Below are 25,502 nucleotides of genomic sequence, written 5' to 3' on the forward strand. Positions count from 1 at the left end.
ACCTGTAGGGAAAATGGTGTTGAAATTTTGTATTAATAAATTCGATCATTGATTATCTTATTTTCTCATGACTTTCAGAAGTGTAATGACCATTAATTTACCATTCATACTGTACATCATAATAAGCAGTTCTTAAACTGTTTTTATTGGTGATACATCTCTGTACACAGCAGGTAGCAGTCCAAGTAAGGGAGAAGGGAACCTCTGAGCCTAGCTTGTTGTCTGCAGATGGATTTCCAGTGTAGCAGCTGCTACTAGGGGAGTATATTGCTATAATATAATGCAGCCTGTAGCAGATCCATTGTGAAGCTCTGCCATTTACAGAGGATACCTTTCATTGTTATTTGAGTGTTTCCATAATAGAATGCCTCTTAAATAATGGTTAAATGGGTTGTACAATCCTTCTGATATCCATTGCCTACTCTATAGATCATTAATTGCAATCAGTGAGGTTACAACACTTTGTAAAACCTTGTCCACAGCTGGAACAGCGCAGATCTATTGACTGTTTCATAGCCGCTCCTAGTTATTACAGCTTAGCTCCTATTCAGTTACAATTGTCAGGCGTTGGACCGTCACTAACCTGATATTTAAAGGGAATCTGTCACCCCTTTTTTGAGATATCATATAATGATATCATTCAGTTGTGTGTCACATAAGGATTCTCTTAGTACTTTTGCTTCCCCCTGACCCCGCACCTTTCATGCATAAATACCTTTTTTATATCGGTTCAGAATTATGTAAGCTGCCGCTGTCCGGTCCGCTGGGCGGGGCTTATTCACCTGCGCCCCCCCCTCCCTGTCTTGCTCTACGCATTTCTTCTTGTGTAGAGAAAGACAGGGAGGGGGAAGCAGGTGAATAAGCCCCGCCCAGCGGATCGGACAGTGGCAGTTTACATACATCTGAACCGATTTAAAAAAGGTATTTATGCATGAAAGGTGCGGGGTCAGGGGGAAGCAAAAGTACTAAGAGAATCCTTATGTGACACACAATTGAATGATATCATTATATGATATCTCAAAAAAGGGGTGACAGATTCCCTTTAAGATGTATCCTGTGGATAGTTCATAAACATCAAATTCGTGGTCAGCTCCTTTAATCAGTACTTTTTTTGGGTAATTCATTTTATTTAACGTCGCAAAACAAAGAACTTGATTTGCTAGAAGAAGATACACGATCAATTAAGTGATTACTGTATATATAGAAAGCAAAAGTCCTATTACATTACAGCCTGGGAGAACATACAGGTGCTTCTCACCAAGTTAGAATATCATCAAAAAGTTAATTTATTTTAGTTCTTCAATACAGAAAGTGAAACTCGTATACAGTGGGGTAAAAAGTATTTAGTCAGCCTCCAATTGTGCAAGTTCTCCCACTTAAAAAGATGAGAGGCCTGTAATTGACATCATAGGTTGTCCACAACTATGAGAGTCAAAATGGGAAAACAAATCCAGAAAGTGGGAGAACATGCACAATTGGTGGCTGACTAAACACTTTTTTCCCCACTGTATTATATAGAGTCATTACATACAGAGTGATCTATTTCAAGTGTTTATTTCTGTCAATGATGATTATGGCTTACAGCCAATGAAAACCCAAAAGTCATTATCTCAGTAAATTAGATTAATAAAAAACACCTGCAGCGCATTTAAAAAGGTCCCTTAGCCTGTTTCCATAGGCTCCGCAATCATGGGGAAAACTGTGGCTTGACAGAAGTCCAGAAGGCAGTCACTGACACACTCCACAAGGAGGGTAAGCCACAAAAGGTCATTGCTAAAGGAGCTGTCTGTTCAGAGTGCTGTATCCATGCATATTAAAGGAAAGATGAGTGGAAGGAAAAAGTTTGGTGGAAAAAGGTGCACAAGCAACCTGGGAAACCGCAGCCTTGAAAGGATTGTTAAGAAAAGGCCATTCAAAAATTTGGGGGAGATTCACAAGGAGTGGACTGCTGCAGGAGTCATTGCTTCAAGAGCCACCACACACAGATGTATCCAGGACATGGGCTACAAGTGTCGCATTCCTTGTGTCAAGCCACTCATGACCAATAGACAGCGCCAGAAGTGTCTTACCTGGGCCAAGGAGAAAAAGAGCTGGACTGTTGCTCAGTGGTCTGAGGTGTTGTTTTCAGATAAAAGTAAATTTTGCATTTTATTTGGAAATCAAGGTCCCAGAGTCTGAAGGAAGAGTGGAGAGGCCACAATCCAAGCTGCTTGAGGTCTAGTGTGAAGTTTTACCAATCAATGATGGTTTGGGGAGCTATGTCATCTGCTGGTGTAGGTCCATTGTGTTTTATCAAGGCCAAAGTCAGCACAGCGTCTACCAGGAAATTTTAAACACTTAACGCTTCCCTCTGCCGACAAGCTTTTTGGAGATGGAAATTTCATTCTCCAGCAGGACTTGGCACCTGTCCACACTGCCAAAAGTACCAATACCTGGTTTAAAAACAACAGTATCATACAAACCTCTCCCATGCTAAATTTAGGGACACTTGGGCTCCATGGATATCATTTAGAGAGACTGATTAATATTATGGACTTCTTCAAAGATAGTAAGTTGAAAGATTCAAGAAAATGGTCTTCATCTTATACTAAAACTAGACCAGATACTAAGGCAAAGGCATTGATAACACTATCTCTGAAATCCTTCTGGGATAGTCTGAATTTAGGCATCATTCCGCCCCCCTTCCCAGCCTTGGGAACTTTTCTATCTCCCTATTCCTATCTTCTGTTTATTCTTTTTATATCTGTATTTTATACTGTTTAGCTTTTAGAAATGTATGTAAAATAATTAGTTTCCTAGAGAATAATTGTACAGGAGACCGAACTACATGGCTTTACAGTAGGATATCGGATTTCTACTGAGGAATTATTACGGTATATATGAACAAATATGATTAAGGTCATGCTTACCTATGATTAATCAACAAAGAACTTTCAGTACTCCATTGTCAGACTATATACATTTCAAAGAATGTTCTTCTTGTTTTACATTTAAAAATCAATAAAAAAAAAAAACAACAGTATCACTGTGCTTGATTTGCCAGCAATCTCGCCTGACCTTAACCCCATAGAGAATCTATGGGGTATTGTCAAGAGGAAGATGAGAGCCGCCAAACCCAACAATGCAGATGAGCTGAAGGCTGCTATTAAAGCAACCTGGGCTTCCATAACAGCTCAGCAGTGCCACAGGCTGATCGCCTCCATGTCACGCTGCATTCATGCAGTAATTGATGCAAAAGGAGCCCCGACCAAGTATTGATTGCATTTACTGAACATACATTTCAGTACGCCAACGTTTCGGATTTTAAAATCATTTTTCAAGCTGGTGCTATAAAGTATTCTATTTTACTGAGATAATGACTTTTGGGTTTTCATTGGCTGTAAGCCATAATCATTAACATTAACAGAAATAAACACTTGAAATAGATCACACTGTTTGTAATGACTCTATCTAATATATGAGTTTCACTTGTATTGAAGAACTGAAATAAACTTTTTGATGATATTCTAATTTTGTGAGAAGCACCTGTATATATATGAAGCGGAGAAATATGAAGGACTCTCCGGCTAGATAAGAGATCAGGACTGATTATCGGAGACCCAAGCCATGAGCAATACGGAGTTCTGATATCCCAGTACTTCAGGCTGAGATGAGGGAAGTTAAAAAACAAAAAGGCGTATATAACAAAAAAGGAACACAACAAGAAAAAAATGTAACCACTTTGTTACTTGAGGGTCAAGGGGTAGGAAACCAAAGACCTTTTGAAATTTAGCTGGGCATCCCCTATTCTGAAAGATAACTTAGTAGTGTTAACCAGTGCCTTCCGTCCGCCAGCTGTGGGGCGCTTGTCAGCCATCTATCAGAGAGCAATTGTTTTCCTAGCCAATAATAAGAATTCCTTGCGAAAATGTGATGTTGCCAATGTTATTCATCTAACAACTCAAATAATAACAGTTTAGGTTTGCACAGTATAGGGATTGATCATAGAGAGAACAGCACCCTAAAAACATTAATCCAAAAATGAATATTGAGAGCAAGACCATATCATATGCCAAAAGATGGCATTCAGAGAATGGCAGCGAGGGCATTCTGCAAAAGAGTTATTGCACATCTTGTGTAGACAAGCAGTTAGGTTTGGTAGATAATGTAAAATTGGATCAGTTTATTTTTAATTGCTGGCTAGGCCACAAGATGTGAACAAATCACACCCTGCCAGTCCTTCACTGACCATAAGGAAATTAGGTCTCTCCATCTCGCCTCCTCTGCTATCAGGGAATAATAATAATAATAATAATAATTTTTATTTATATAGCGCCAACATATTCCGCAGCACTTTACAATTAAGCGGGGACATGTACAGACAATAAATTCAATACAAGTTAAGACAATTCAAACAGTGACATTAGGAGTGAGGTCCCTGCTCGCAAGCTTACAATCTACAAGGAAATGGGGGGACACAGTAGGTGAAAAATGCTTGTTAATTCAGGTCTGGCAATTATAATAGGGATTTTCATATAAAGCTGCATGATCCGGTCATCAGCCCGTGTGTTTAAGTGCAATAGACAAGTATCAAGTGCAGTTATCATGTGCATGAAGGGTGTGGAGACAGATGAATAGTAGGGTGCAGATTCAGAATAATATTTGGAAGGAGGGAACAGGGCAAAGTTAGCTTGCTGGGTAGTTGATGTGGTAGGCTTGTTTGAAGAGATGGGTTTTCAAAGCGCGCTTGAATAGGTCAGGGCTAGGTATCAGTCTGATCGCCTGGGGAAGTGCATTCCAGAGAGCTGGAGCAGCACGAGAGAAGTCTTGGAGGCGGAGGTGCGAGGTTCGGATTACGGGGGATGTTAGTCTTAGGTCATTTGTAGAACGGAGGGCACGTGTAGGGCGATAGACAGAGATGAGAGAGGAGATATAAGGCGGTGCAGAACAGTGGAGAGCTTTGTGGGTGAGAGAGATGAGTTTATACTGGACCCTGTAGCGAATAGGTAGCCAGTGTAATGACTGGCACAAGATGGAGGCATCGGTGAAGCGGCTGGACAGAAATATGACCCTGGCTGCCGCATTCAAGATGGATTGGAGAGGAGAAAGTTTGGTAAGAGGGAGACCGATCAGAAGAGAGTTGCAGTAGTCCAGGCGAGAATGAATAAGAGCGACAGTAAGAGTCTTAGCAGTTTCAAAGGTGAGAAAAGGTCGGATTCTGGAGATGTTTTTAAGATGCAGGTGACAAGAGCGACTGAGTGATCGGATGTACGGAGTAAAGGAAAGTTCAGTGTCGAATATGACCCCAAGACAGCGGGCATGCTGCTTGGGAGTTATGGTTGAACCCTCCAGGGTTATTTCGATGTTAGGTAGAGTGAGGTTAGTAGAGGGGAGAAACACAAGAAGTTCAGTTTTAGAGAGATTTAGTTTCAGATAGAGGGAGGACATGATGCTAGAGACAGCAGACAGACAATCCTTGGTATTTTGAATTAGGGTAGGGGTGATGTCAGGGGAAGAAGTGTATAATTGGGTGTCATCAGCATAGAGATGATACTGGAACCCAAATCTGCTGATTGTTTGTCCAATAGGGGCAGTGTATAAAGAGAAGAGGAGGGGGCCTAGGACTGAGCCCTGCGGGACCCCGATAGTAAGGGGACGAGAAGAGGAAGAGGAGCCGGAAAAAGATACAGTGAAGGAGCGGTCAGAGAGGTAGGAGGAGAACCAGGAGAGGGCTGTGTCCTTGAGGCCTATAGAGCGGAGCATAGTGAGGAGGAGCTGGTGATCCACAGTGTCAAATGCGGCAGAGAGATCCAGGAGAATCAGCAGGGAGCAATGACCTTTCGATTTAGCTGTTATTAAATCATTAGAGACTTTAGTGAGGGCAGTTTCAGTAGAGTGTAAAGAGCGGAAACCAGATTGTAAGGGGTCGAGAAGAGAGTTATCCGAGAGATAGCGGATTAGACGGGAGTGGACCAGGCGTTCCAGGAGTTTAGAGATGAAGGGAAGGTTAGAGACAGGTCTGTAGTTAGCAGTGCAGTTCTGGTCCAGGGATGGCTTTTTAAGTAAAGGGGTTATGATGGCATGTTTAAATGAGGAGGGAAATATACCTGAAGAAAGAGAGAGGTTAAATATTTTAGTCAGGTGAGTGGTGACCACTGGTGAGAGAGACTGCAGGAGCTGTGAAGGAATAGGGTCACTGTTGCAGGTTGTAGGCCGAGCAGAAGCGAGGAGCTTGGAAACTTCTTCTTCTGAAACAGGCTCAAAGATGTCTAGTGAGCTTGAGGTGCGGCAGGGAAGGGGATCCAGGCACTGAGGAGATAGGGCTGAGATATCCTGATGGATGTGGTTGATTTTTTTCTATGAAATAAGTGGCCAGATCCTCACCGCTGAGGTTGGTGATGGGGGCCTGTACTTTAGGTTTCAGGAGGGAGTTTAAGGTTTCAAAAAGTCGTCTTGGGTTGTTGGATAGTGAGGTGATGAGGGTGGTGAAGTAGGATTGTTTGGCCAGATGAAGGGCAGAGTTATAGGTTTTGAGCATGAACTTATAGTGGATGAAGTCTTCTGCTAAGAGAGATTTTCTCCACTGCCGCTCTGCACACCTCGAGCAGCGCTGAAGAAAGCGTGTTTGCGTTGTGTGCCAGGGCTGCCGTTGTCTGTGTCGGGTCTTTCTGCGTATAGAAGGTGCTGCTTCATCTAGGGCATTCTTCAGTGTATTATTGAAGTGTGACAATGCTATGTCTGGACAGGAGAGGGTGGAGATGGGGGCTAAAGATGTGTGGAGATTGTCCCTAAGCTGTTGGGTATTAATGGTACGTGTATTCCGATAAGTGTGGTAAGTGGGGGTGTTCCGGGTGAGGAGACAATTCTTGACAGAGAAGGAAAGAAGGTTGTGGTCCGAGAGCGGGAGGGGTGAATTAGTTAAGTCGTGCAGCGAGCCGGGACGGGAGTATTCCCGTCCTCATGTGTAGGAGAATTAGTAAACTGTGAGAGGCCGAATGAAGAAGTTAGAGAAAGAAGATGAGAGGCAGACTGGGAGAGCGGATCATTGATGGGGATGTTAAAGTCTCCCATGATGAGGGTGGGGATGTCACAGGATAGAAAGTGAGTAAGCCAGGTGGTGAAGTGGTCTAGAAACTGGCGGGAGGAGCCTGGAGGGCGATAAACGACCGCCACTCGTAAGGAGAAGGGCTTAAAGAGTCTGACGGCGTGGACTTCAAAGGAAGGAAATGTAAGTGAGGGAACCGGGGGGATGATCTGGAAAGCACATTGTGATGAAAGGAGCAAACCAACACCTCCACCCTGTCTGTTCTCAGGTCTGGGGGTATGTGAAAATTTTAGCCCACCAAACGAGAGAGCGGCAGCAGCGGTGGTGTCTGAATGCTGGATCCAGGTTTCTGTAATAGCCAGAAGGTTAAGGGAATTAGAGAGAAAAAGATTGTGAATGTAAGTCAGTTTGTTACACACAGACCGTGCATTCCAGAGAGCACATTGGAAAGTGAGAGGAGAAGGCATGCACTGAATGTTAATAAGATTAGCAGGGTTTCTATATGCAGATGGAGGAGAGTAACGTATGCTGGTGGAGGGAGTCCCAGGGTTGGGGGAGATGTCACCTGCAACTATTAAAAGGAGAAAAAACAGAAAAAGCAGGTGGTGGGATGATTTGTATGAATGTTTTGAGTGCTGCATGGTGGTTTTGGATGGTTTGGTGTGGGTAAGAAATGTCAATAGAGCCTCAGAGTTATACATGGGAGAGGGGAAAAGGGAGGGGTGGATATGCAGAGAGTGCACAGAATGTGTAAAAGGGCAGGCGAGTTGTTAGAAAGCAGAGGTGAAGACAAAAAAGCAGCAGGTTGATATGATCAATGCAAATGTAGTACGACTGACCAAGAAGCATGCGTGCATGAAAAACTTATGCACCTTACCTGTCTCCTGCCCTGCCCAACTGCATTGTCTAACTGCAAAACACTTGATCCCGTTGCACTTAATATCTGTTGCACGCGTGAGCCCGCACGCGTGCTATCCCAACCAGAGCTAAATATATATGAAATGAAATGTCTGCTAGCTTCAGCCACCAAAAGGCCACAATCAGTAATTAACCAATTAGCACAAGGCCAGAGCAGGCATTACTATGCAGGGTAAATAACTAACGCTGGACAAGGCCATCAAACAGAGAAAGGGAAAAAAACCTTTCTACACTTCAAAGCAGAAACCAAATAGTTAAAAAAAAAAAAAAATAAAGACCCACCACAGGAGTGATGGAATGAAATACCATAAAAATATCTGGCAATATATGATGCAGTTCACACTTGTCAGACAGCATACATGGATGATGGAATGAAATACCATAAAAATATCTGGCAATATATGATGCAGTTCACACTTGTCAGACAGCATACATGGATGATGGAATGAAATACCTGTGTGAAGAAGAGAAGAGAGGAACATCAGCTTCAATGCATTGTCTAACTGCAAAACACTTGATCCCGTTGCACTTAATATCTGTTGCACAATCAACTTTGGTTAACAAGAGATTTGTATAGAGAGCAGAGATCAGCCCCTTAGGGCCCTGGGATCCAAGGATACCAATGAGCAGGAAACGATAAGATTGAGGTGGGGGTTCTATTGAACTGTGTGTTCAAGGCATGTCTTAGCTGAAAGTAACTGAACATGTATGTGCAAGAGATACCAAAGGTCTGCTAATGTGCAAATGAACAAAGTATGTTATTACTGTACACCTTGCCCAAACTCCTAAGCCTCAGCAATCCATTAGTGAGGTTTTGGAACGGTAAATATGGTTGGAACGGTCAGATTGAGCCAAACGGGGACGTTCAGAGAATAGAATAAAACTGGAGAAGGTTTTTATAATCCCACCAAGACATTTCTTATTTGGTCTAGAAATTGGAGAGAGCTCACTATTCTAGGCTAATGTGATGCAGTTATGTAGTTACAGTTATTAATCTTTTGCACGTCTCACAATTATGGTATATTACCATTGTAGGTTGTCTTTTCGTGGAACATGCAGCTTGGGCTGGAGCAAAAGAATCAGATGTATACTGTGCTCAAAGGTAATCTTCAAAAAGTTCCAAACAATGCAATTGGTGTTAGTTTAGAGCAGGCATGGACAAACTACCGGGCCACATCTGGCCCTCTGGCTGTTCCAGTCTGGCCTGTGGACAGAGACAGCCAAAGGGCTTAAAACAGTGGCCTCCCATGTCCCGATAACACTGCCATATGCATACTCAGGGTGTAAACACCAGTGAATACATTGGTGGGGTGACAGAGCCACCAGATCCTCCTTCCACCAAGACAGCAGATGCAATGACATCATATATATGTTTGTGTGTGTGTGTGTGTGTATATATATATGTATGTATGTATATGTGTGTGGAAATAAGTAAGTTAATCTTTGATGATTTTGTAAGATTGCCCACTGACAGACATGAACAGTCTATAATTTTGAGGGTAGGTTAATTTTAACATTGAGAGATCGAATATCAAAAATAAAATCCAGAAAATCACATTGTATAAATTATATAAATTTATTTGCATTTTCCAGTGAGAAATAAATATTTTAACCTTCTGGCAAACGAGATGTAATACTTGGTGACAAAACCCTTGTTGGCAAGCACAGCAGTGAGACTATTTTTTGTAGTTGATGATGAGGTTTGCGCACATGTCAGGAGGAATTTTGGTCCACTCCTTCTGTGCAGATCATCTCTAAATCATTAAGATTTTAAACTGTCGCTTGGCAACTCAGAGCTTCAACTACCTCCATAAGTTTTCTATGGGATTAAGGTCTGGAGACTGGTTAGATCATTTCATAACCTTAATGTGCTTCTTTTTGAGACACTCCTTTGTTGCCTTGGCTGTTTGTTTTGGGTCATTGTCTTACTACAAGACCCAGCCACGACCCATTTGTAATGTTCTGTCAGGAGTGAAGGAGGTTGTCACTCAGGATTTTACGGTACATGGCTCCATCCATTCTCCCATTGATGCGGTGATCTAGTCCTGTGCCCTTAGCAGAGAAACCCCCCCAAAACATAATGTTTCCACCTCCATGCTTGACAGTGGGGACGGTGTTCTTTGGGTCATAGGCAGCATTTCTCTTCCTCTAAACACGGCGAGTTGCGTTAATGTCAAATACCTCAATTTTTGTCTCATCTGACCACAGCACCTTCTCCCAAACACTCACAGAATCATCCAGGTGCACATGTGCCTTCTTGAGCAGGGGGACCTGGCGAGCACTGCAGGATTTTAAACCTTTACGGTATAATGTGTTACCAATGGTTTTCTTAGTGACTGTGGTCCCAGCTGCCTTGAGATCATTAACAAGTTCCCCCTTGTAGTTTTAGGCTGATCTCTAAACTTCGTCATGATCAAGGATACCCCACAAGGTGAGATTTTGCATGGTGCCCCAGATCGATGTCGATTGACAGTCCTTTTGTATTTCTTCCATTTTCTTACTATTGCACCAACAGGTGTCTCCTTCTCACCCTGCGTCTTTCTTATGGTTTTGTAGCCCATTCCAGCTTTGTGCAGGTGTATGATCTTGTCCCTGACATCTTTATAAATCTCTTTGGTCTTGCCCATGTTGTAGAGGTTAGAATACGACTGATTGAGTCTTTGGGCAGGAGTCTTTTATAAAGGTGACTATGTAAGACAGCTGTCTTTAAAGGGAAGGTACCATCCAAAATAATTTTTTTTGCGCAATTGAAAAAATGTAAAGAATTAATGTTTACATTTTCTTAAAAAATATTATCATTTGTTTTTAATTTTGTCAAATATGAAAAATAATTTTAAAAAATTTGGCATTTCCACTTGTTAACACTAGGGGGAGCAGCTACTGAAATTTGGCACAAAAACCTAGTGTACAACTAGCTCACATTACTGCCCTTCAGTAATTATGGGCGGAATCTGCTGACATGGGTGTGATGTCACTCCACTCCTCCCCTTCTGGGTGTTTGCTAAGGGAAAAGAGAGCATGACATTTAGGAACACAGTGAGCGGCCATTTTGATGGGGCCTGCAAAGTTACTGACTGTCTTTACATGCAAAGTCTGGATCAGAACAGGTCATCAATCAGCAGAAATGTTTCCTGGATGTCTGTGGAGCAGACAAGCAGACGGTCCATCCATGTGTATAACACACAGCGCTCTATGTACAATCCCTGGCACCGAACAGGGTGCCCCCCATAGACCAGCACACTGCTCTCCTGAAATACTCTGTGCTGCTTTCACCCTGCTCCTTCCACCATATAGCAGGCCCCTGTCACCTCTCTTTCACACATCGCCAGAACAGGATCTGAGGAGAGGAATAGGGTCTTCGGTCACCGAGGATGGCCGGCAGCAAGGATTCTTGGAGCAGGGTGACAGCAGCACAGAGTATTTTAGGAGAGCAGTGTGCTGGTCTATGGGGGGCTCATAGGGAGATATAGGGGAGGAGCAGGGTGACAGCAGCCAGTAATCCAGGAAACATTTCTGCTGATTGATGGCCTGTTCTGATCCAGACTTTGCATGCAAAGACCCCATTCCCCTCCTCAGATCCTGTCCTGGCGATATGTGAAAGTGAGGCGATAGTCGCAGTCCGGGGTGACGCTGGGAAGCAGGCTGGGGGGAAATGTAGCCATACACTAACGATAAAAATGAGACCCCTCTCTTCAGCTGCCTCACCAGCCCTCCCCTGACTGCACCTAACTATTACCCCTGACCCGTGTACAGGTGCTCAGCCAGGACCACCCCAGAATGGGTCCCCCTTTTAGCAGATAATACTGCCATAGTGTTCTCACATAATACAGCCATATATTTCACACACAATACCGCCATATAAAGTATCACACAGGAGAGGATTAGATACACGGCTCAGCAGTCAGTATCACACAGGATAGGATTAGATACACGGATAAGCACACAGTATGACACAGGAGAGGATTAGATACCCAGCTCAGCAGTCAGTATCATACAGGATAGGATTAGATGCACGGCTCAGCAGTCAGTATCACACAGGATAGGATTAGATACACGGCTCAGCAGTCAGTATCACACAGGATAGGATTAGGTACACGGCTCAGCAGTCAGTATCACACAGGATAGGATTAGACACACGGCTCAGCAGTCAGTATCACACAGGAGAGGGTTAGATACATGGTTCAGCAGTCAGTATCACACAGGAGAGGATTAGATACACGGCTCAGCAGTCAGTATCACACAGGAGAGGATTAGATACACGGCTCACCAGTCAGTATCACACAAGAGAGGATTAGATACACAGCTCAGCAGTCAGTATCACACAGGAGAGGATTAGATACACGGCTCAGCAGTCAGTATCACACAGGAGAGGATTAGATACACGGCTCAGCAGTCAGTAACACACATGATAGGATTAGGTACACAGCTCAGCAGTCAGTATCACACAGGAGAGGAGTAGATACACGGCTCAGCAGTCAGTATCACACAGGAGAGGACTAGATGTCCAGCAGATGGCCAAGTGTTTTGAAAGAGCAGGGAGCAGCTCCTCCTATGTTGTATGTGCAGTGAACATCCAAGCCCTGTTATGCTGGAACAGTACAGCATCCGACATAACAGTGCTTGCAATATAGTGTAAATAGAGCTAAAAGGAAAGCACTGGGCTCTAATAAAATGGTGCCTGGCCACACCTACAGCTGTGAATTGAGCTGCCCACAGAGGTGTGCCCAGTTCACAGCTGATGCTGCTGCAATGATACAGATTTGGGTCGGGAGCCCACTGTTCTCTCATGCCCAGGGACTGCCGTAAATGAGCATGGAAAGTGTCATTCAGCAGCCAGAAAGGTAAGATGGCAGCCCCCAGTGGCTGCATTAATACGGTAAAAAAAAAAACCATACACACCACTGAGTCAAGCTTAGGGGACAATATCTTTTTATACTATTTTCTTTTTTACATTAAATTATGAAAAAACACGGCACCTTCCCTTTAATGCAGATAACGAGTTGATTAGGAGAGTCTAACTGGTCTGTAGGAGCCAGAACTCTTAATCGTTGGTAGGGGATCAAATACTTTTTCGCACTGTAAAATGCAAATAAATTTATATAATTTATACAATGTGATTTTCTGGATTTTATTTTTGATATTCTATCTCTCAATGTTAAAATTAACCTACCCTTAAAATTATATGTCTTTGTCAGTGGGCGAACCTACATAACCAGCATGGGATCAAATACATATTTCACCTACTGTGTATACAGTGGGTACAGAAAGTATTCTGCCCCCTTTAAATTTTTCACTCTTTGTTTCATTGCAGCCATTTGGTAAATTCAAAAAAGTTCATTTTTTTTTCTCATTAATGTAGACTCTGTACCCCATCTTGACTGAAAAAAAGCAGAAATTTAGAAATTTTTGCAAATTTATTAAGAGAGAAAAACTGAAATATCACATGGTCATAAGTGTTAAGACCCTTCGCTCAGACACTCATATTTAACTCACATGCTGTCCATTTTCTTGTGATCTTCCTTGAGATGGTTCTACTCTTTCATTGGAGTCCAGCTGTGTTTAATTAAACTGCTAGAACTTGATTTGTAAAGGCACACAGCTGTCATTATAAGTCCTCACAGCTCATAGTGCATGACAGACCAAATCAGACTCATGAGGTCAAAGGAACTAGCTCAGAGACAGAATTGTGGCAAGGCACAGATCTGGCCAAGGTTACAAAATAATTTCTGCAGTACTCATGATTCCTAAGAGCACAGTGGCCTCCATAATCCTTAAATGGAAGACGTTTGGGACCACCAGAAGTCTTCCTATACCTGGCCGTCCAGCCAAACTGAGCAATCATGGGAGGAGAGCCTTGGTGAGAGAGGTAAAGAAGAACCCCAAGATCACTGTGGCTGAGCTCCACAGATGCATTAGGAAGATGGGAGAAAGTTCCACAAAGTCAACTATCACTGCAGCCCTGCACCAGTCGGGCCTTTATGGCAGAGTGGCCCGATGGAAGCCTCTCTTCAGTGCTAGACATGTAAAAGCCCGCATAGTTTGCTAAAAAACACATGAAGGACTTCCAGACTATGAGAAATAAGATTCTCTAGTCTGATGAGACGAAGATACCGTATTTTTCGGACCATAAGACGCACTTTTTTCCCCAAAAATTTTGGGGGAAAGTGGGGGGTGCGTCTCATGGTCGCAATATACTCGCCTCCGGGGCCCTGCGGTGCGGTGGTGGCAGCGGGCGGGGCGGTGCGGTGGTGGCGGCGGGCTGTGCTCCGGTGCAGGGGCAGCGGCTCCGCCGGCATTTTCTCCAAGCCCGGAGGCCCCCCGCACATCCCTTGCTGGCCGCCGCCATGTTGCGGTGGCCTCCGGGAACATAGACGCCGGGAAGATGGCCGCCAGTCCGGGGACGGCGCATGTGTGGGTTCAGATCTCGTCCCGAAACCGGGACCGGCGTCCATGTTCCCGGAGGCCACCGCAACATGGCGGCGGCCAGCAAGGGATGTGCGGGGGGCCTCCGGGCTTGGAGGAAATGCCGGCGGAGCCGCCGCCCCTGCACCGGAGCACAGCCCACCGCCACCACCGCCCCGCAGAGGCCCACCTGCCCCAGGACAGCTGCCCCAGCCTCAGGACAGCTGCCCCAGCCTCAGGACAGCTGCCCCAGCCCCACACAGCTTCCCCAGCCTCAGGACAGCTGCCCCAGCACAGCTGCCCCTGCCCCAGCACAGCTGCCCCAGCCTCAGGACAGCTGCCCCAGCACAGCTGCCCCTGCCCCAGCGCAGCTGCCCCAGCACAACCAACCTGCCCCAGCACAGAGCCGCCACCGCACGAGCCTGGACCACTGAATGACCCCTGTGACTACTCCTCCACCTGTGCCGGATCCCTTCCCAGGTAAGCTGAATTCGGACTGTAAGACGGACCCCCATTTGACACATTATTATTTTTTTCCCTATTTTCCTTCTGAAAATTGGGGTGCGTCTTATAGTCCAAAAAATACGGTAGATCTTTTTGGTGATAATTCTAAGCGGTATGTGTGGAGAAAACCAGGCACTGCTCATCACCTGCCTAATACAATCCCATCAGTGAAATATGGTGGTGGCAGCATCATGCTATGGGGGCGTTTTTTAGCTGCAGGGACAGGACGACTGGTTGCAATTGAAGGAAACATGAATGCGGCCAAGTACAATGATATCCTGGATGAAAACCTCTTCCAGAGTACTCTGGACCTCACACTTGGCCGAAGGTTCTCCTTCCAACAATACAATGACCCTCAGCACACAGCTAAAATAACAAAGGAGTGGCTTCAGAACAACTCTGTGACCATTCTTGACTGGCCCAGCCAGAGCCATGACCTAAACCCAATTGAGCATCTCTGGAGAGACATGAAAATGGCTGTCCATCAACGTTCACCATCCAACCTGACAGAACTGGAGAGGATCTGCAAGGCAGAATGGCAGAGGATCCCCAATTCCAGGTGTGAAAAACTTGTTGCATCATTCCCAAGAAGACTCATGGCTGTACTAGCTCAAAAGAGTGGTTCTACTCAATACTGAGCAAAGGGTCTGAATACTTATGACCATGTGATATTTCAATTTTTCGTTTTTAACCCCTTTCTGCTATTAGACGTACTATCCCGTCCATGTGCCCTGGGACTTAATTCCCAGGGACGGGATAGTACGTCTAATGCGATCAGCGGCGCCCACGTGGTGAGCGCCGCTGATCGCGGACGGGTGTCAGCTGATTATCACAGCTGACACCCGGCACAATGTGTCAGGGGCGGTCACGGACTGCCACCGACACGTTAACCCCTTGTACACCGCAATCAAACACGATCGCGGTGTACCGGGGGTTAAAGGGAAGCATCGGCAGGGAGCGGGCTCCCTCCGTGCTGCCCTGAGCCCCCCACGGCAGCACAATGTGCAGCGCTGCTGCGGGGACTCCTTCCATACAAGCCCCCGGATCCAAGTTGGCAACGGGGGCCTGTAGGGAGCTGACTTTTTCACTGCCTGCAAAGCGCAGGCATGAGGAAGTCTGCAGTAGTGCCTGTGACAGATCGCAGATCTGTCACAGTGATCTCTGATGTGACAGATCAGCGATCTGTCACAGGACAGTGATGTCCCACCTGGGACTATGTAATAAAGTAAAGAAAAAAAAATGTAAAAATAATTTTTTAAAAATCGCTAAATAAATTAGTAAAAAAAAAAAAATATTCCCCAATAAATTCATTTTTTGAAAATAAAAAAAACAAAACAATAAAAGTACACATATTTGGTATCGCCGCGTCCGTAACGACCCGCCCTATAAAACTGTCCCACTAGTTAACCCCTTTAGCGAACCCCTTAAAAAATAAAAAAAAACGAAGCAAAAAATAATGATTTATCATCATACCACCGAACAAAAAGTGCAATAACGCACGATCAAAAAGACGCATATAAATATCCATGGTACCGCTGAAAACGTCAGCTTGTCCCACAAAAAACGAGCCGCCACACAGCGTCATCCGCAAAAAAATAAAAAAGTTACAGCTCGCAGAATAAAGCAATGCAAAAATAATTATTTTTTATATAAAATTGTTTTCATTGCATAAAACCGACAAAACATGAAAAAAGACCTAAATGAGGTATCGCTGTAACCGTACCGACCCGAAGAATAAAACCGCTTTATCAATTTTACCGCACGCGGAACGGTGTAAACGCACCCCCCCAAAAGAAATTCATGAAACGCTGGTTTTTGTTCATTCTGCGTCCCAAAAATCGGAATAAAAAGCGATCAAAAAATGTCACGTGCCCGAAAATGGTACCAATAAAAACGTCAACTCGTCCCGCAAAGAATAAGACCTCACATGACTCGGTGGGTCTAAATACGGAAAAATTATAGCTCCCAATATGTGGTGATGCAAAAACTATTTTTACAATAAAAAGCGTCTTTTAGCGTGCGACAGCTGCCAAACATAAAAACCGCCATAAATAGTAAATCAAACCCCCCCTGTTATCTCCCCCTTAGTTAGGGAAAAATAATAAAATAAAAAAAATGTATTTCCATTTTCCCATTAGGGGTAGGGCTAGGGTTAGGGCTGAGATTAGGGTTAGGGGTGTGTTGGTGTTAGGGTTGGAGTTATAATTGGGGGGTTTCCACTGTTTGGGCACATCAGGTGCTCGCCAAATGCAACATGGCGTCTGATCTCAATTCCAGCCAATTCTGAGTTGAAAAAGTCAAATGGTGCTCCTTCCCTTCCAAGCTCTGCCATGCGCCCAAACAGTGTTTTACCCCCACATATAGGGTATCAGCATACTCAGGACAAATTGCAAAACAACTTTTGGGGTCCAATTTCTCCTGCTACCCTTAGGAAAATAAAAAATTGGGGGCAAAAATATCATTTTTGTGGAAAAAAAGATTTTTTTATTTTCACGCCCAGGCGTTATAAACTTCTGTGAAGCACTTGGGGGTTCAAAGTGCTCACCACACATCTAGATAAGTTCCGTGGGGGGTCTAGTTTCCAAAATGGGGTCACTTGTGGGGAGTTTCAATAGTTTAGGTACATCAGGGGCTCTCCAAACGCACATGACACCCGCAGACCAATCCATCAAAGTCTGCATTCCAAAACGTCACTACTTTCCTTCTGAGACCCGACGTGTGCCTATACAGTAGTTTTCTCCCACATATGAGATATCAGCGTACTCAGGACAAATTGGACAACAACTTTTGTGGTCCAATTTCTCCTGTTACCCTTGGGAAAATAAAAAAATTGGTGACTAAAAGATCATGTTTGTGGAAAAAATACAATTTTTTTATTTTCACGCCGGGCGTTATAAACTTCTGTGAAGCACTGGGGGGTTCAAAGTGCTCACCACACATCTAGATAAATTCCTTGGGGGGGTCTAGTTTCCAAAATGGTGTCATTTGTGGGGGGTTTCTACTGTTTTGGTACATCAGGGGGCTTTCCAAACGCGACAGGTGTCCGATCTCAGTTCCAGCCAAAAACGTCAAATGGCGCTGCTTCCCTTCCGAGCTCTGCCATGCGCCCAAATAGTGGTTTACCTCCATATGTGGGGTATCAGCGCACTCAGGACAAATTGAACAATATCTTTTAGGGTCCTGTTACCCTTGGAAAAATAAGAATTGAGGGTGAAAAGATCATTTTTGTGGAAAAAATATGATTTTGTAATTGTACCGCTGTACGTTATAAACTTCTGTGAAGCCCTTGTGGGTTCAAAGTTCTCACCACATATCTAGATAAGTTCCTTGGGGTTCTAGTTTCCAAAATGGGGTCACTTGTGGGGGGGGTTTCCACTGTTTAGGTACATCAGGGGCTCTCCAAACGTGACATGGCGTCCGATCTGAATTCCAGCCAATTTTGCATTGAAAAAGTCAAACGGCGCTCCTTCCCTTCTGAGCTCTGCCATGAGCCGAAACAGTGGTTCCCCCCCACATATCAGATATCAGCGTACTCAGGACAAATTGCACAATAACTTTTGCAGTCCAATTTCTCCTGTTACCCTTGGTAAAATAAAAAAAATTGAACCTGAAGTTTCTTTTTTGTGAAAAAAAGTGAAATATTCATTTTTTTTTTTTAAAATATTCAAAAAATTCCTGTGACGCACCTAAAGGGTTAATAAACTTCTTGAATGTGGTTTTGAGCACCTTAAGGGGTGCAGTTTTTAGAATGGTGTCACTTTTGAGTATTTTCTATCATATAGACCCCTCAAAGTGGCTTCAAATGTGATGTGGTCCATAAAAATAAAATGGTGTTGCAAAAATGAGAAATCGATGATCAATTTTTAACCCTTATAACTTCCTAACAAAAAAAATTTTGGTTCCAAAATTGTGCTGATGTAAAGTAAACATGTGGGAAATGTTACTTATCAAGTTATTTGTGTGCCGTATCTCTGTGATTTAAGGGCTTAAAAATTCAAAGTTGGAAAATTGCGAAATTTTCAAAATTTTCGCCAAATTTCCGTTTTTTTCACAAATAAACGCAAGTTATTTGAATGAAATTTTACCACTAACATGAAGTACAATATGTCACGAGAAAACATTGTCAGAATCACCGGGATCCATGGGAGTGTTTCAGAGTTATTACCTCATAAAGGGACAGTGGTCAGAATTGTAAAAATTGGCCTGGTCATTAACGTGCAAACCACCCTTGGGGCTTAAGGGGTTAATAAATTTGCAAAAATTTCTACATTTCTGGTTTTTTTCAGTCAAGATGGGTTGCAGAGTGTACATTAATGAGGAAAAAACTAACTTTTTTGAATTTACCAAATGGATAAAACAAAGAGTAAAAAATTTAAAGGGGTCTGAATACTTTCCGTACCCACTGCATGTGTATAGCAATGGGGGTGGGCTTTTTGTCCTTTCTCATTCTCGGGTCTTCTACCTGAGGCCTGGGAGTTTGAGTGTCCTGCGCAGGATCTTAGTTGTTCCCAGCATTGTGCTTTTCTGGACAGAGTTCAGATGTTGCTTCTGGGATTTGTTGTAGCCATTTTCTCTACTTAGGAGCACTGGGAGCAGTGACCCCCTTTCACCACTGGAATCGCTGTTGCCTTCACCTTCCACATCTTCAGTTCTCCTTTGAGGTGCTGGTATTTTTCCAGCTTCTCATATTCCTTCTTTCTGATGTTGCTGTCACTTGGCTGTTATAATTCGGTCACCGAGGAGGATTACTGGGGATTTAGCTAAGCAACCAGGAAACCAGAAAGGTTGGCAACTTAGCGGATTGCAGACCCCTAAACCTAACAACACAACTAGCATTAGCCGTGGGACGAGCCTACGATGCCCCAGACACCTCGGCACAGACAAAGAGTTAACTAAGCCTAAAGCAAGAAAGGGGAAAGCTAAACTGCCCCAGAGTAGAACCCCAAAGAAATAGCCCCCAAACATATATTGTCTGTGAGACAAGATGAGGCACCAACGCAGGCGGAAAATAGAGTGAGCAAATGATGGGGCCAAAACTGTCTAGATAGGACAGGACAGAAAATATACTGTCTGAAATCACGCGAAAACCCTAAAAAATCCAACACGTCTGATATACAAAAACACTGAGGCCACACGACCTCTCCCCCGTTAGATCAGCATTCTGGTGTGAACCGGAAGCAAAGCAAAAGATACTAATATAACAGGGGATAAACAATATAGAACAGAATGACATAAGCTGTGACATATGAACGTGGTCCAGCACAAATCCCAGCAGGGAATAATGCTGAACCCACACAGCAAAGCAGAAAGTAGAGAATAGCAAAAACTATATCAAATGCAAAAGATTCCAGCAAACAACTTATCTGAATGATGCAAGACCAAGGAGGGGAAAAAGCAGACTTCACAATGCACAGGAAGAAACCAAATCACCATCTGCAACTGAAGGAAGCTTGCTCACTTAAATCCTCCCAGTCTGTAACCCCTGACTTCCAATCATTGTCTTCAGGTGATAGACTTCTGTCAGCACGGCCAGCTCCACTACCCGCAGCGACCACCAGAGGGAGCCCTGACTCAGAAGTCAGATTAAGAGAGTTCACAACACTTGGCACTGCCACAACTATTATCATTGCTGTCTTCTGATCCTTGTCTATTATCAAAATGTCTGGTTGGTTAGCCAACACCTGCTTATCCGTCTGAATCTTTAAGTCCACAGGATTTTAGCCCTTTCATTCTCCACCATTTTCTCTGGGGTGTCCCACCTGGACCTAGGGGGACTTAGCCCATACAATGTGCAGATGTTCCTGTATACAATGCCCGCTACTTGGTTGTGGAGTTCAGTATACGCTGTTCCTGCTTGCATTTTGCATTCTGCCACTATGTGTTGTACTGTTTCCAAGGCCTCTCTGCATAGTCTGCACCTTGGGTCTTGTCTTGTGTGGTATATTCCTGCTTCTATGGATCTGGTACTTATCGCTTGCTCTTGTGCCGCTATGATTAGTGCCTCTATGCTTTCTCTGAGTCCAGCTTTTTCCAGCCATTGGTTGGATTTCTCCATGTCAGCCACCTCCATTATAGATCCCATGCATCGGCTTGTCTTGCCATGGTGCTTCATGTTCCTGTTCTAAATTCCAGATTTGTTGTTGTAGTTGCCTTAAGCTTTCTCTCAGCATCTCATCTTTTGGTGCCATTATTCTGATGTATTCCTGAATACTCCTTATTCCATCCGTGATGGTGGCTTGGATGCTTATCAAGCCTCCACCACCCTCCTTTCTGTTGGTATACAATCTTTGGGTGCTAGACTTGGGGTGGAGACCTCCATGCATTGTGAGTAGCTTTCATGTCTTCACATCTGCAGCTTCCATCTCTTCTTTTGGCTATCACACTATGCCAGCAGGGTATCTAATATCTGGCAGGGCATATGTATTGCTGCCGCGGATTTTATTGTTCCAATTGAGCTGGCTCTTCAGGACCTGTCTTACCCTTTGACGGTATTTGGATGTTGCTGCTTTCCTAGCCTCCACATCATGGTTACCGCATCCCTGTGGGATGCCAAAGTACATGTAGCATGTCTATACATCTGCTATGTGCCCTGCTGGTAATTCCACTCCATGAGTCTTGACTACCTTGCCTCTCTTTATTACCAACCGGCCGCATTTCTCCAGTCTGAAGGACATCCCGATGTCTTCGCTGTAGATCCTTGTCAGGTGGATCAGTGAATTGATGTCTCGATCATTTTTCGCATAGAGCTTGATGTCATCCATGTAGAGGAGGTGGCTGATGGTGCTTAAACTCTTGATCTTGTATCCATAGCTAGACTTTGTAATTATCTGACTGAGGGGGTTCAAGCCTATGCAGAACAGGAATGAGGACAGTGTATCACCTTGGTATATGCCGCATTTGATGGTCACTTGTGCTAGTTGTCTTGTGTTGACTTCCAGTGTTGTTCTCCATAGCCCCATTGAGTAACTAAGGAAGGTTCTTAATTTTCAGTTGACATTGTAGAGAGCCAAGCATTCAAAGATCCATGTATATGGCACTGAGTCATAGGCTTTCCTGTAGTCAATCCAGGCTGTGCTGAGATTGGTCTGTCTCGATCTTGAGTCTTGAGTGACTGCTCTTATGTACTAGGAGCTGGTGCTTAGAGCTTCAGGTGTTGGTCCCAATGCCTTTCTGAGCTGAATTCATGTACTGGTTCATATGGTTCTCTAGCTTGGTGGATATGATGCCTGAAAGGAGTTTCCATGTTGTTTTAAGGCAGGTTATTGGGCGGAAGTTGGATGTAACTGTTCCTTTGTGAGAATCCTTCATGATCAGCACTGTTCACAGTGTTAGCCAGGCTGGGTGGTGGCCTGCTTTTAGCAGTTGGTTCATCTGCTTTGCCATGCGTTCATGTACCGCTGTTAATTTCTATAGCCAGTAGGTGTGGATCACGTCTGGGCCAGGTGCTGTCCAGTGCTTCATGTTCTTGACCCGATGTTGATGTCTACTTCTATAATGGTGACTGCTTCTTGCTCCAGGTGGTTGCTGTGTTTCATTCTCAGATCTTACAGCCACATTGCACTGGTGTTGTGTGTTTTTTCCTTCTCCCATATGTTTCTCCACTATTGTTCAGTCTCTGCTGCCTTTGTGCCGTTACTCTGTAGTTGGGAGTGATAGTTTTTTGGAGAATAGTGGCTGGTATAATGTAATGGTTAAGTGCACAGCCTACAACATGTGAGACTGGAGTTCAAATTCCGGCTATGCCCTGTGGAAAATAAGTTATATATAATACCAAGGCTCCTAACACTATAAGGCTATGTGCACATGTTGCGGATTTGCCTGGGCAAATTTCTGCATCTCTTGGCAGAAAAGCAGTAGAAATTTTGCGGATTGACATGTGGATTTGTTAACTCAATAAAGATGTACTACCGTTAAAAAATAAGTCCTACCTCCATTGTTGCTGTGTTTCAATCAAGATTGGCTCTATTTTTGATTCTCCACCCACACACTCTTCCTCCTTCTGATTTATTTGCAGCCTTTTGTTCAGCCAAATCCACATAAAATCTGCAAACATTTTGACACCTGCGGATTTGTTTGAGTGCCTCAATGGAAGTCAATGGGGCAAAAACTCTGCAGATCCGCAAAAAGAATTGACATGCTGTGGAAAATAAAATGCTACGAATCAGGACGGAATTTTCCGCAGCATGTGCACAACAATTGTGGATTCCCATTGATTAACCTTGTTTGAGCAATCATTTACGGATTTGGTGCAACTCCGTGCAGAAAATCTGCCTGATCCGCAACAAATCCGGAACGTATGCATATAGCCTAACACCTACCTTAGGTGGCTGTTATAATGCACAACCACCGACATGGGAGACTGGGGGTTCAAATCCCGGCTCTGCCCTGTTGGAAATAATATACCAGTAGTCGTCCTTGGGCAAAACTACTAACACTATAGTGCCTACTTCAATGAACAAAGAGTCATGCTGGCTCGTACATCGCCCAGATTAATAAGGTCCGCGTCAGATGTCGAGGAACCAGGACAATCTGATGATAAATGGGCTACTGTAGCAAAGCATAAATGGACAAGGCAAGATATATATACAGTATATGTATGTGTATTTTATATATATATATATATATATATATATATATATATATATATATATATATTGTATTTACTGGGGATTCATACTGTATAGGGGGAATGTGTGGGGGTCATACTTCATATGGAGGAGCTGTGTGGGGGCTCATGCTATATACGGGGAGGCTGTGTAGGCTTATATGGCATATGGGGGCTGTGTCCAAGTTCATACCGTATATTACAGGTCAGCATACTTAAGTCTGCTTAACGACCTTGGACGTACTGAGTATGTCTAGGTGATTTTGCACGCAGAGGCTGTGCGCGAGCGATCATCACTGGCTGTCTTCTGATTCTGACAGCTGATAGCCGGCACTCAGTGCAGGAGTGGTGCCATTAAATACTGTGATCGCAGCATTTAGCAGGTGTGCAGAGGGAGGGAGCCCCTCATGCACAGAGCACGGTCTCGGGATTGTCAGTGCAGCACTGACAGTTACAATCCATTGCAATGCTCCTGGATTGTATAACTGAGACCAAGGCTGCTAAAAGCGAAAGACCGATAGTGGGACAAAGCAAAAAAAAAATTGAATAAATATTTTTTCAAAAAAAAAAATCAGGAACTAACACATGTGTGTGTGTGTGTGTGTATGTATGTATGTATGTATATATATATATATATATATATATATATATATATATATATATATATATATATATATATATATACAGTCATATGTAAAAGTTTGGGCACCCCTATTAATGTTAACCTTTTTTCTTAATAGCAATTTTGGTTTTTGCAACAGCTATTTCAGTTTCATATATCTAACAACTGATGGACTCAGTTATATTTCTGGATTCAAATGAGGTTTATTGTACTAACAGAAAATGTGCAATCTGCATTTAAACAAAATTTGACCGGTGCAAAAGTATGGGCACCCTTATCATTTTCTTGATTTGAACACTCCTAACTACTTTTTACTGACTTCCTGAAGCACTAAATTGGTTTTGTAACCTCATTGAGCTTTGAACTTCATAGCCAGGTGTATCAAATCATGAGAAAAGGTATTTAAAGTGGCCACTTGCAAGTAGTTCTCCTATTTGATTCTCCTATGAAGAGTGGCATCATGGGCTCCTCAAAACAACTCTCGAATGATCTGAAAACAAAGATTATTCAACATAGCTTTTCAGGGGAAGGATACAAAAAGTTGTCTCAGAGATTTAACTTGTCAGTTTCCACTGTGAGGAACATAGTAAGGAAATGGAAGAACACAGGTACAGTTCTTGTTAAGCCCAGAAGTGGCAGGCCAAGAAAAATATCAGAAAGGCAGAGAAGAAGAATGCTGAGAACAGTCAAGGACAATCCACAGACCACCTCCAAAGACCGGCAGCATCATCTTGCTGCAGATGGTGTCACTGTGCATCGGTCAACAATACAGCGCACTTTGCACAAGGAGAAGCTGTATGGGAGAGTGATGCGAAAGAAGCCGTTTCTGCAAGCACGCCACAAACAGAGTCACCTGAGGTATGCAAAAGCACATTAGAACAAGCCAGTTACATTTTGGAAGAAGGTCCTGTGGACTGATGAAACAAAGATTGAGTTGTTTGGTCATACAAAAAGGCGTTATGCATGCGCTGTATTGTTGACCGATGCACAGTGACACCATCTGCAGCAAGATGATGCTGCAGGTCTTTGGAGGTGGTCTGTGGATTGTCCTTGACTGTTCTCACCATTCTTCTTCTCTGCCTTTCTGATATTTTTCTTGGCCTGCCACTTCTGGGCTTAACAAGAACTGTACCTGTGTTCTTCCATTTCCTTACTATGTTCCTCACAGTGGAAACTGACAGGTTAAATCTCTGAGACAACTTTTTGTATCCTTCCCCTGAAAAGCTATGTTGAATAATCTTTGTTTTCAGATCATTTGAGAGTTGTTTTGAGGAGCCCATGATGCCACTCTTCATAGGAGAATCAAATAGGAGAACTACTTGCAAGTGGCCACTTTAAATACCTTTTCTCATGATTTGATACACCTGGCTATGAAGTTCAAAGCTCAATGAGGTTACAAAACCAATTTAGTGCTTCAGGAAGTCAGT

At 43.7% G+C, this 25,502-nt stretch overlaps 1 protein-coding gene across 2 annotated transcripts in view; it reads left to right on the forward strand.

Annotated features, from left to right (window-relative positions):
- The window catches only part of LOC141057944 (acyl-CoA dehydrogenase family member 11-like), a 221,252-nt gene that overhangs the window by 170,592 nt on the left and 25,158 nt on the right, over positions 1-25,502 (forward strand). For both annotated transcript variants that reach the window (XM_073554061.1, XM_073554062.1), the window contains one exon: positions 8,978-9,044. In XM_073554061.1, the coding sequence (XP_073410162.1) occupies positions 8,978-9,044 (67 nt within the window). The remainder of the gene's footprint in view (positions 1-8,977; positions 9,045-25,502) is intronic.

This window comes from Dendrobates tinctorius, unplaced genomic scaffold (assembly GCF_039654945.1).
Source record: "Dendrobates tinctorius isolate UK_male_01 unplaced genomic scaffold, ASM3965494v1 ptg000206l, whole genome shotgun sequence".
Classification (NCBI taxonomy): Eukaryota; Metazoa; Chordata; class Amphibia; order Anura; family Dendrobatidae; genus Dendrobates; species Dendrobates tinctorius.